The 12577-nt window shown below is 36.9% G+C and overlaps 1 protein-coding gene across 1 annotated transcript; it reads right to left on the minus strand.

Moving 5' to 3' along the window:
• Positions 1-2498: 2498 nt before the first annotated feature.
• On the minus strand, positions 2499-7210 carry LOC137738257 (squamosa promoter-binding-like protein 6). The gene is made up of 5 exons (XM_068477886.1): positions 7080-7210; positions 5608-6283; positions 4709-4845; positions 2970-3734; positions 2499-2724 (listed from the first exon to the last, which is right to left on the minus strand). The coding sequence occupies exons 2-4, from the start codon at positions 6228-6230 to the stop codon at positions 2974-2976; spliced, it is 1521 nt and encodes a 506-aa protein (XP_068333987.1). The 5' UTR covers positions 6231-6283; positions 7080-7210; the 3' UTR covers positions 2499-2724; positions 2970-2973.
• Positions 7211-12577: the final 5367 nt, after the last annotated feature.

Genomic DNA, 12577 nt, shown 5'->3' on the forward strand with positions numbered 1-12577 from the left:
GAAAATATCAAGAAATTAACTCTATTTTGGCAGCAAGGTTCGATTAATTAAAAAGAGTTCATCGAAGTGGCTTTAAACGGAAAGGGATCCTCTCCGGATCCATTCTTCTTAATTCATCAAATCAGGAAATCTGTGTCATTGAAATTTGATCGAACGGCTACAAACAGGGCTCACTTTAAAAGTTATAATAACTTCATCCATTGGCTCAATTTTTAATAGCACGAATTCCCTAATTTGGTGAATTAGGAGGAAATGATCCGACGCTTTAAACCACGTCATTCCTGATGTCAAATGCTTGCTACAACATTGACATGACATTTGGATTAGGTGCTTGATTTGACATGTGCAGACAAACATGCACACTAATCTTCCTCCTCAATCTAAAGATTAATGATTTAATCATGTCCAATGCAAAGACAAAGCCCTTCATACTTTTATCTCCAAGTTGTACATATGGATTATATATACACATAAATTGCTGCATAAAATAAGCAGGCTCATAGTGGCGTCTGATGGCAGCAGTATTTTGTAACTTTCAAGGATGATTGCATTCCAAATCTCATGATTGATGCATAAATATAATTAATTAAAAGTAGTGATTAGGCAATAGTGAGCACTAATTGTTGGTGGGTTTCAAGTCTTCAACTTTGAAAGGCGGATATGAGCGTCGGCCATTCCCACCTTTTTGGCTTTAATTGGAAGTGATCAAGGTTCACTGGAAAACAGCAATAGTGGAGGTTTTTTTTTTTAAATTTCCCTTTCACTTCTGTGATCACAAATTCTAGGGTTTTGGGATAATGTAAAAAAGTAGAACTATAGTGGACATCAAAATGATCATTCAATTCACCAAAACATTCATGCATGCTGCTGCAGCAGAACTGTCTTGACTAATCAACTTTTAAACAATAAAACTAATTGAATATCAGTAGTAGTACATATAGTGAATTTTCAAGTTTAGTACATGAATATCACAAAACGAGTGACGTAGAGTATATGTGGTCGTTGAACTTTAAGCGTGAGATAACTTACTCTAATACCATGAAGAAAATTGAGGTTGCACCTAGGGATGGCAAATCTAACTGTTAAACCCGATAATCATGAATAACCGGCCGAATTGATTGGATTTGGGTATGAAAATTTAGATACATTTTGAATATGGGAAAAAACCGTGAATTTATTATTTGGCTATGGTTTTGGATATGGTTATAGAAGTTCCCAATTTATATCTGTCCCTGAATTCCACCCAAATAATATATAATATAATATTATATATATATAATATATAATAAATGTATGTATATTCATTATTTATTGAATTCATAGAATAGAAAAGTTGCATTGTGTGAGTTGCATTTTGTGAGAAAGTTCAAAAATTTTGAGTCAAAATCAATGAGAATTCAATGGTACTTAAGAAAAATATCAAAGTTAGCCAACATCATCAATGTTTAACTTTAATTTTTATACTCCACAAGATCCGTTCATTGAATCATTTAATTATATATCAAATATTTAATAACGAAATTAATATTTACTAAATTATAATGCGTCAACTAAACTATTAGATTTTTTTGTATTGACGAAGATGGATATAACTGTTATCCAATGGGAAATCCGTTATCCAGTAGGTATGGTTATGGATACTACCCAATGGCTAATTTGCAGTTATGAATATGGTTAATTTTTTTAGTTATAGGGATGGATATAGCATTTGCGTCCTCAAACCGAACTATTGACATCCCTAGTTGCATCATAAAGCTAATTAGCAATATCTTAAGCACATGCAAAGTCTTTTGTTTTCCTAATGTGTGATTCATAATTTCAACACCAACAATAAAGAAGTTAATCAACTTGAGATTAAGATTCACTTAAGTCACCAAGTCATCGTGTAGCAGTGTCTACTAGATGGATAGTGCACTTTTTAAACACACGACAATATTTATTAGACGGTGATGCAACTGAGACTGCATCTTAGTTGCATGAAAGAACCTCACCTTTTATCACACCCAAAAAAAATTAAAAAAAAAATAAAAAAAATAAAAAATAAAAAATAAAAAAAATAAAAAAAATCTTACCTTGATAAGGGTAATTCTTTTTGTGTAACTAGATTATACCCCCATTTCACAGAGAGATTTTTTCAGTGTGACTAGAACACAAGGTGGTACACCACGTGTCTCTATACAAATGATGTGATATGTGTGTTAAATGATTAATAACTTAAAAAATAAAATTTCCCATCACTTGCATAAAAACACCTGCCGTATCCCTATGTTCCCGTCACAATAAAAAATTTCTCAATTTCATATTAAGTGATCAAAGGTATACTAATGTGCGATTATATCCCGGTTGCAGCTGAGAATTGTCGTTGGACAGGCATGATATCTTCTAAAACATCAATCATGCTTATCCATATGGCCCAAGAGCGAGAGCACGTGTATTTTGAACACCATCCCAGAAAATTGAACCAATACCAATGATAGTGTAATTTAATATCTTAAATCATTTGATTACCATAAAGTTTGCAGATAACTAACGTAACACAAAGGTGTCTACAGCAATTTACAAAAAATCCGGCTTACAAAGCTTTTACCACATAAAAACTAGATAGCTATATTTTCCTTTCGGAATAGAGTGTTACTGCCAATGGTATCTAAAGTTTCTACCAGCCTCTGTATGGAAATGTTGGAATTCTGCTGAAGATCCAAACTGCCTCCAGCCTTCAGCAACCTGCACAATCGCGAACACCGTTTTTAATCAAATCCGCTCGAATATCCTGTGCATAAAGTAATATAAACGCGGAGATATAGCCAGCAATTTCATGGTTTTTATTTCATCCCTAATATATGCAACAGTTATCTCCATTAAGCTGCTACTCGCTTTCCGATGACCTTTTCAAGCTGGGAATGCACTCCCACTTTCACAGGGTGTGATAAAAGAAACAAGGATAGATTTTAATTAGTGGAAACACTCACATAATCACATTGTTGCTTGCACGCCCGTCGGGAAACAGTAGAATTCTCCATTTTCCTGCTTTACTTGAAAAAAGTCTCTCTCATGCTCTACTCTTTGAAGGTGTGATGACAATTGCCGCAAATCAAAAGTTCGTTCAGGAGAAACACAATACTTGTCACTTAAGCAATCTGACAGATGCAAAGCCCTGTCTGTGTGAAGTTGGAAGTCAGCAGCATACCTAGAATCAGAAATTTTGATTGATTCCATATGGTCGGCTCCCATAGATTTCATACTAAACGGGTAGGACCTGTTTCGTCCACAATTTTCCATGGAGTTTACCCTCGAAGTCTTTTCATTAAGTTGACCAAAACTGCGATGGGCACTTTGATTTATCAGGGGGCTAGGCACTTGAACTCCAGCTGAATTGCTTGATAAGTTATGCGATTGAGCTGACAGAAGAGAATGAGCACAGCTCGAGTATGCAGTCTCAAATGCTTTCTCAGCCGTTGATGCTGTATCAAAGACAGAGTATTCATTTCCTGACGAGGGAATTCCCAGAGCATGCTGTTCTCCAAGGCCAGGCAGATGGCAGAATGATTTTGGAATAAACTGCCTGTTTGGTATAGGTGTTACAGACTGGCCGTAGGTTGACCTGTCTTCAGATTTGACACGTCCATATAGGTTAGCTTCTTCATATTCTGGATACTGAATGCAGCCACCTGGAAGTATATCCGAAAAAACAAAGGGTGTTCCCTTTGAAAAGGAAGTTCCCATATACCCGTTTCCTGCAAATACGACATAAAAGCTAAATGTAAAAAACATAGTTCATGAAGTAATCCTATCATGGAATTAGATCTACAGATCACATATTACTTTGAGTGTTTTACGATGGGAAGTGTTATTGGCACTCCAAAAATCTCATTCTACACTCCTCACAAGTGTATTTTTCTTTCCTAATATAGAAAATTTGCAGTGTAGAATGAGATTTTTGGAGTGCCAATAACAATTCCCTTTACAATAGATAATTTTATAAATGATTCCTTTACCATGAATGTGGATTCTTAGACAGAAAACATATATTCACCTGAATAACAAGTGCCTTTTGTTTGTTCTTACCGAATGTTTTAAGAATGATACTGTTTGCACACACCTTAATCCTTAATGCCAATTAGTGCGTGCTTAGTGGATTCTAAGTGGGTTTGTATTGCTTCTCTTCCAAAATAAACTTTACAAAAATCTGGGGACAGAAAGAACTGAGAGAACCTCTGTGGATGGCTGATGTGGCCACACCCCTTTAGCCTTGATAGCTCAAAAGTTGGTTTTTTAAAATAGCATATTATAGGTAAAGACATGGCCTGGTCGAAAGATGGAAACATAGTGGGAGAAAAGAATAACACAAAAGTTATCTTCTCTTATCTCTAAATTCTAGCCACAGACATGCTCAGACATGAAGGTTGTTCCATCACAATTTTTATCAAAATATATGCATTAAACATGGTTCTAGAATCTTGCAATCTTAGGAAAATTCTAAAGCTCTTTAGTCCCCTTCTAACAAAAGTAATACGGATCATTTTCCAGTTCTTTTTCCTTCTTACCGAAAATTGTATCGTATCGGTAAAAAATTTGTCAAAGTTCTAGCTTCGGAAGCATTGTGGCTGATTTATAGTACAACAGAGTATATTTTAAAAGAAAATGTAAATTCAGGTGGGTTAGTGTGAGGCGTTTCACAAGCAGATTGAATATATGGGGGTGTTCATACCTTCGCATGACCGAATCAACTTATGCGGTTTACAATCGAGGGTATCTAGTTGAGGCTTCCTTCGGCGAAGGTTGTGGCCAGCTAGGCGTCTACGACAACTGCGCTTCACAGCATCAAATTCAGCAAGAAGATGAAACCTAATCACAGAAAAATGACATTGTTCATACTTCAAATCTCTTGTAACAATTAAGCACTTTGGTATTCAATGTCACATGACTCACAAGTATATAAAAACCATGTCAAAGTTGAAGAAGTAGATAAACTTGCAACTTTCTACAGCCCAAAACCTCATTTAGTTCATATCACTCGGAATCTTAGATGAGTAGAGGTTAGAGAGATTCCTATTTGGACTGGGAGAAGATCATATTACTGTCCAATCAATGTCTTAGGATGTATTTGAGTATGAATGACTAAGGCATTAGAAAAAGAAAAAGAAAAAGCATGGAATCTCAAGATCGAGGTTGAAGCTGAAGTTGAATCGAAAAGAAGAGGAAATTTGTATCTCTTCGATTTTCAACTATCAGATGGCGTGTCTGGGAATCGATCCCTCACCATGCACATGAGATCCTACTATGTGCCAAATCCTAAGAGCAATACTGTGGTGGAATGGTGAATCTGCAACATAATTTTCCTCTACTCTTTTTCACATTTCATATATACTTCTTGTCATTTTTTACTCCTCATAAAGCATAGTCAACAAATAAATTCATTACATAACCTCGAAAATAAACAATTGGGACTCGTTGGTTTATTCGGATACAAAATTATGAAACGAACTAATACTAATCTTCCTATGATATATGCCATGATAAGTTACTATAAACACATAAGAACAAGCAAAGTAAAAGTGAATGCAAAAGCAAATTTCATAAAAAACAAAAACAAAAACAGAACCAAACCTGCTGCACTGCTGGCAAAACCGCTGTTCAATTCCATTAACAATCACTATGGCAGTCTTGGAGTGAGGATCACAAACCCTATGCCTCTTGTGGTAATCCTTTGAAAAGGTAAGATCCATGTTACAACCATGGACTTGGCAGGTTGGAGCATGATAGTATGAACTCCTCATGCCATTGCCAGCTCTTTTCGACCTCTCTCTAGAAATCGAATGCTGACTGTTCTGCCCACCTCTGCTATCAGCAAACCCCCCTAGCTTCAAAGCAATCATTGATGAATCCATGCTATTAGATTCAGTCACAGGGCTCGAAAACTTCGACCCAGATTCCCCATCACCAAAAGATGAACTTGAACTAATCAAACAACAAGGTGAAGCTACAGAATTATAACTAGAATCATTACCGATCACACCATTCAAGATTTCCACTCCTTGGTTAATATCAGGGAATCCCAAATCCATGAACCCCATGCTATCAACTGATTCCTTACCAAAATTAAAGCAAGTTTTGTTATCCAATTCTAGCAATGCTTTCCTAGTACTCCTTGAAAATGCATCAGTTGGCATATCCATTTCTTCCGGAAACAAAAACCCTTTCCCTTCTGAACCAAAACTCCAAGACTCCATAAGTAGAAGCAGAATCTAATTCAAGCAGTATCTGCAGTAATGTTAATTGATTCCTACCAAAATTCACAGAAGCAAAGGGTAAATTTATATTTCCAAATAAATCACAGGGAATGGGAAATGCAAGCAAATAATATCAATAACAATCAAAGCAATAGCATCAATTAATCAAACATATCTAGAAATCCCCAAAAACCCACAAACAAAATTCTGCATGGAATTAAACAAACCCATCAAGCAAAAAGATGAAACCATTGCTAAGCAGTCCCAAAACTAGAAAAGAAAAATCATGCTCTTTTGGCTGCAGAGCAATCGGATGAACAAAGTAGAAAAAGGGAAAGTTTTTTATTTTAATGTGATACAAAAAGAAAGTTTAATGCTTCAAAAACAGTGAGCACAGGAAAATGTATAGCTTAGCTCCAGAGTTTCCCTCCATCGATTTTCTCAGCAACCAAACAGAGCCTCAAAACTCAAACCAAAATATACCCAGATTACAGAATCACATATTCCACCGACTTTCACATTTGAAATCACAGAAAGAAAATGAAATGTGTTCCAAGCTCAATTTTTTCTGTGAAAAAACTTGGAGGAAGAAGAAGCAGTGAAAAGATCATATTTTTTTTCTATTTTTTTTAGGAAGCAGAGAAAATAATACAGAACATCCATTTCAAGAAACAACTTAAAACCCATTTCACGTATGTGGGTTTTCGATGCTACAAAACTATATATGGTAAACAAAATGGCTGTTCAAAGATTCCCAACAAAATTTCTGCCCGTTTTCCAACATTTTCTCGGGAACCAAACAGAATATAAAATGGAAAAAGACAGCTGAAAAAGATGGTTTTTGCATACCAGATGAAACCAACAATGAAGGCCGGAGCGAGCGTGGAAGGGGAGAGAGAGAGAGAGAGAGAGAGAGAGAGGAGAGAGAGGAGAGAGAGAGGAGAGAGAGCAATTCTCAGGTTTTGGTGAGGTCGAAGCAGATTCACTGTGACTGTGAGTCAACAAGATTTTCCACGACCATATGCCTCGAGGTCTTTTGTAGCTTTTGAGAAATTATGAAATTCCGTTTTAGTACACCTTTTTGCATTTAATTACAGGGACAAAGCGGAGGATTAGCTCCGTTGTTCCTTTCCCTCCATACAAATGGGGTTAAACTTAATTAAGGTAATCGATTCGTTTAATTGTGTGTCCACTACAATCTGTGTGTTTGAATTTTGACTTGTGTTTGTATCCAATTGTACTTTTTGAATGTTATTTTGTGAAATCTGTAAACAATCAACCAATCAATAGTCCAAATTAATAATAATTTGTTGAAGCCTGTTTGCTCAGAGTTCAGAGCGGAGATTGTCCAAAGGCCTCTGCCCTCTCATCTTTTGGATAGATACAAGGGGCGCCATATCTTTTGGTTTGTTATGTTTTATTCACAAATTTATTTTTACAACTGATTCGCATGCAACAAAGTTACACTACTTTAAAATTCTGATCACGTACAACAAAATTACGTAACTACAAAAAAATATCAACAATCTAATATTGAACTCACTACAATGCATATCTACTTTAAACTCGAATCTCAACAACTACAAGTGATGGAGACAACAAAAGATATATAAATACAGATGTTATTGGCAAATGCTAAGGGATGTGGCCCTATTACGAATTATAATTTAGAACACATGTAACATATTTGTTGGCGGCATGTGGGGATGTGGCCCATTTCATATATGAATTGGTGAACAATTTGATGGGGCACTTTCTGACATGGCCAAGCATGCCTCTCTATTTCTCTGCAATTGGTGCCTCTTTGTCCGTTTCACAGTGGACATTTTGTGTGACACATTTAATGATTTTGTGTGCAACCACTCCGAAAGCCCAATTCGAAAGGTCACATATTACAGCATGATTGGACAATGGCGTCACACATTCAAATTCCTTCAATCATGCATCAAAGTTTTCTAATTAGATTGTTTAATTAAATGAGTAAACAGTAGATTTACCCTTTGAATTTTCACCAAGTTTTTTATTTCTCCCTTGATTTTTTATATTGGAAAATTAAGGATTCAAACTAATTTTTTTAGCTAATTTGTTCCCTACTGTTGATTTTTCATATATTCCATCTATATTTCTATTAAGTGAGACCATGTGCACAACATGTAAGGGTAATTATGTAACATCCCGTCCCGAAACTAACGAAACGTACATTTGAAATTACAATTTTACCCCTAATCTATTCGTTTACGCTTAGTGTTGTGTTGTGTGGGTTGTGGGACCACACACACTCATACATTTTCTTTTTCTTCCCGGGATTCCCTCCCTCATTCCCCCACTCTGTCTTTCTCTATCTTTCTCTCTCTCTCTCTCTCTTCCTCCCCGAGTTCATCATCTTCTTCTTCTTCTTCATTCTACATACGGTTATACACACAAACACACTCAAACCTTCACCAATCAAGGAACCAATTACACCATTGAACTCGTGAGGTTGTGAGGAGCACAACCATACCAATTCCAGGTAAGAATTCGAACGTTTTCACGTCGTTTCAACAATGGCCGAATATTGCACTGTTCATGCAAACCTAAACTAGTGTGTTTTTGGAATTTCTAAGCTTGTAGATGTGTTTGTGAGGTCCCAAGGAGCCTCGGAGTGGTTCGTTGGGTGAATTTGGACGTCACGATCGTTGGATGTAAAGTTGGCCGAACTTTGACCGTTGTTGCAGGTATGATCTAGTGAGTTTTAGCTTGTAAAAGTAGTCCAACGTGATTCTACTAGTCCTAAGCTTCATTTTGGTATAAAGATCGTGAAAAATGGTTGAAAAACGAAGGAGAAAACTAAGTTGGAAAATTTCCCAGTTTTCCGGCGCAGTCGCCGACGCCGGAGGCTCGCCGGAGAAGAAAGGGGAATATTCCGTTAAGTCTAACGGAATATTCCTAACGGCAGTGACGGAATCTGGTTAGATTTAACGGAATATTCCGTTAGTTGACGGAATATTCCTGACGGCGTCTGTTGACACCGTCAGTGTGCAGTGCACGTGGCCGCGCGTGGGGCGCGTAGGGCCGTGCCTTGGCCGGCGCGTGGGGGCGCGTGCGTGGTCCAAAATTTTTTCTAAAAATATGGGTGTGATCCTGAGGTTGTGTAGATCACGTTGGTATATTCATTTGTCCAATTTGAGCAATGTATGAGAAGTTATTACGAGAAGTTGCGTAGGTGCTTTTAAATTAACGTTTTCGTAACTTTGTCGCGTATAGGTGATTCGTTTTCCGAGGACGAACGTACACACTCGAGGCAAGGGGGCTACGACCCTTCTAATTACCAGTGAGTGGGCTTTTGTTTTCCGTATATACCTATATACATATTAATTCCCAGAAATTAAATAGAAAAGGTTATTTGTTTTATGCCATGCATCATATGAATGTTATTTACGCATCATTGCATGTATTAGTAGTGGCATACATATATATATGTGTATTTGGTGCTGTGGACGCACAGGTAAGTGCCAGGTAAGCGGTATTCATGTTGTTATGCAATGGTAGTTTGAGATGTTTAGAGAGCTCATAATCTGCACCCCCGGTGTTAGTGCTCCCGCCCGAGGCCAGGGCACAGCCTTCACGTGTATGTTCACCAGCACCGCATGCTCACCTTGGATCCAAGTTAGGTGCAAGCCTGTCGTACAGACCACATTAGGTGGTTCCGACTTGTAGGTGACCCGTGATTTATCGCCCAGCTTCACGTGATCGTAGCACTAGAGCATACATATATATATTACACCCAGCCTGTCGTACAGACCACGTTAGGTGGTTCCGACTCGTGTGCAGATTCAGATATTGAGTTGAGCGTGGAGCTCTATATGCAGCCGTACAGGTCACGTTAGGTGACTCCCGGCTGCCAGATTATATGTTATTGATGTGATTATGCTTGAGCATTTATATTTGATTATGAGATTCTGAATGGCATATTGTGGAGCATGAATGTCATATTGTGAGCATGAATGGCATATTGTGGAGCATGATTGGCATACCTATACATACGTATATATGTTCATTTTCTGGGAAGTATACAGGCTTTACGGCGAGGGGTTAGAATGTATTTTGCTAAAGAGTTTTCAAAGAACTTTGTTTTTGCCCACTCACGCTTTTGTTTTGCGCCCCTCCAGGTTCTAGTGGTCTAGCAAGTTCGGTGGTTTATCCCAGAGGGCGTCCCGGCATTTCTGACAGACACTCACCATTGTAGGGTCACTTTCGGGTGTAATTATGTCGTATCTTTTCCTTTTGGACTGTTGTAGACTTGCTCTGAATTGTGTTTCACATACACTAGTACTTTGTATGCTAGTAGGTTTTTAATTATTCGTACTTTTATATTACTATCTTAATCGCTTCCGCACGCGCACATGGCTACGTCACCTTCGAGTGACGGCCAGCACGCCCTGATCTCGGTCGGGGTGTGTCAAATTAAGTCATTTCACTATTAAAAATGATTAAAAAACTGAAAATAAATAAAAACACAAAACTTTCCCTCTATTTTTTCTCGCTAATTCCTATCCTCAATTTTATTTTTCCCTCTCATTCCTTCTATGCATGAAAAATAACATATGGTCTTATTGTCTTCATAAGTAGCTAAGTTAGTCTTTTTCTTGAAGCATGTAGTACCATTTTTATTTTCTCTAACAAATTAATAATTTGACAAATGCTCATGGTGTTATTGTCTCCAAAGCAATGCATTAATATGAGAGACATGTTCATAATACTCATAAAAAAATGCTCAAGATAATTACATACTTTTCATAATATCATAATCATCCCAATACAATTCCACAAAATGATCCTTAAGAAGTTGAAAAACATAGCACCCTCAACCTTACACCGCCATCAGAAATGAAAATAGGTTTAGGTATAAGATTCCAACCAAACGAGGAAGGCCATGGAAAGTGTAGTTGATCTCCACGTGTCATATGCATTTCGAGCAGAATGTTTGTGCTCTTGTTTTGATAACTAAAACCTTATTTTGCTTGTGTTTGGTTAAGTAGAATGCCCATATTTTGTAATCGATATTCTATGGGTTATATACCTTATGGATGGTAAAATCTCTTATGTTTTCCAAATTCTTAAGGATCATTTTGTGGAATTGTATTAGGATTATTATGACATTATGAAAAGTATGTAATTATCTTGAGCATTTTTTATGAGTATTATGAACACGTTTCTTATGTTAATGCACTGCTTTGGAGACAATAACTATATGTAACTCAAGGAGCATGTAATTTGAACCGTTTAAATTGATATAATTATAGGAATTAGCAATGTAGAATAAATAGATGTAATTATAGGAATTTTTTTACTGTGTGGCTTACTAGTATTGATATTTACTGTGAGATTGTCCGACTGTAATGAGATAAGGATAAAAAAGATATGACAAGTACCCATTCTGCCATGTGTATGTTGTGGTGGATGACGCGTGTCGCTGTCAGTCTGGAAAAGCTGGAAACTGGGAGGCATGAGATGGTTATGGGAGGAGTGGACTGCTCCTGCAGCTGCAACTGGCTAGTCTTTTGGAGTTTACCGCTTTTCATTGCCTGCTTCTCAAACACCAAACGAATGTGAACAAAACTTTGAAAATGACTAAACCTCAGGTATTTATTTTTCATTTATTATTAAATTTTGAATTTTTGTTTTTAAAATAACTCATTCGATACTTTGAAATACGTCGTAAATTCATTACACACATCATTTGAAAACTCTCAAATTTGGATCAAATTTTTACTATAAATTTATACAGTCAAGAGTAAAAATTATGTAGTACTCTTGAATCTTAACTGTTAGATCATAGTTATTGTAGATTTGTCTAAAAATCTAACGATTAAACGTTTTGAAGAATAGGTACTTCGGTACAATATAAAAAGTATCTAACCCAAAAAAGATGCACATATAAGATGCAAAAAGTTACGTTTAATTTACATTTTCGAAATCATGAATTTCACGTACATATTTACTTTTTTTATTTTTTGAATTCGAACACATTTGGTTTGACCATTGTGGCAAAAAAGGTGATGTTTCTTTTATGAAGAGAGGCCGGTTTGATTTTATGGGGAGAAAGAGGTGGTGGTGAACATTGTGATGGCATTAAGGGACCAACGCCAAGGGGACGTGCTTTTTGGTTTTGGGGCAGTGCGTAGTCGCACGGGCCAAGGCTAGAGAGAATGACTCAGCCCAACTTCTGTGACTAAAAGCTTACATCCATGGACACTTGGACTTCACCCAAAACCCAATCGAGAAAGACAACCAGCCTGCATGAAAAAGTGATAACTCGAATGCGTAGTTGCAGGCTTTCATCCAATGTGCCTTCGTACTCGACACAC

Source organism: Pyrus communis, chromosome 6, assembly GCF_963583255.1.
Source record: "Pyrus communis chromosome 6, drPyrComm1.1, whole genome shotgun sequence".
Classification (NCBI taxonomy): Eukaryota; Viridiplantae; Streptophyta; class Magnoliopsida; order Rosales; family Rosaceae; genus Pyrus; species Pyrus communis.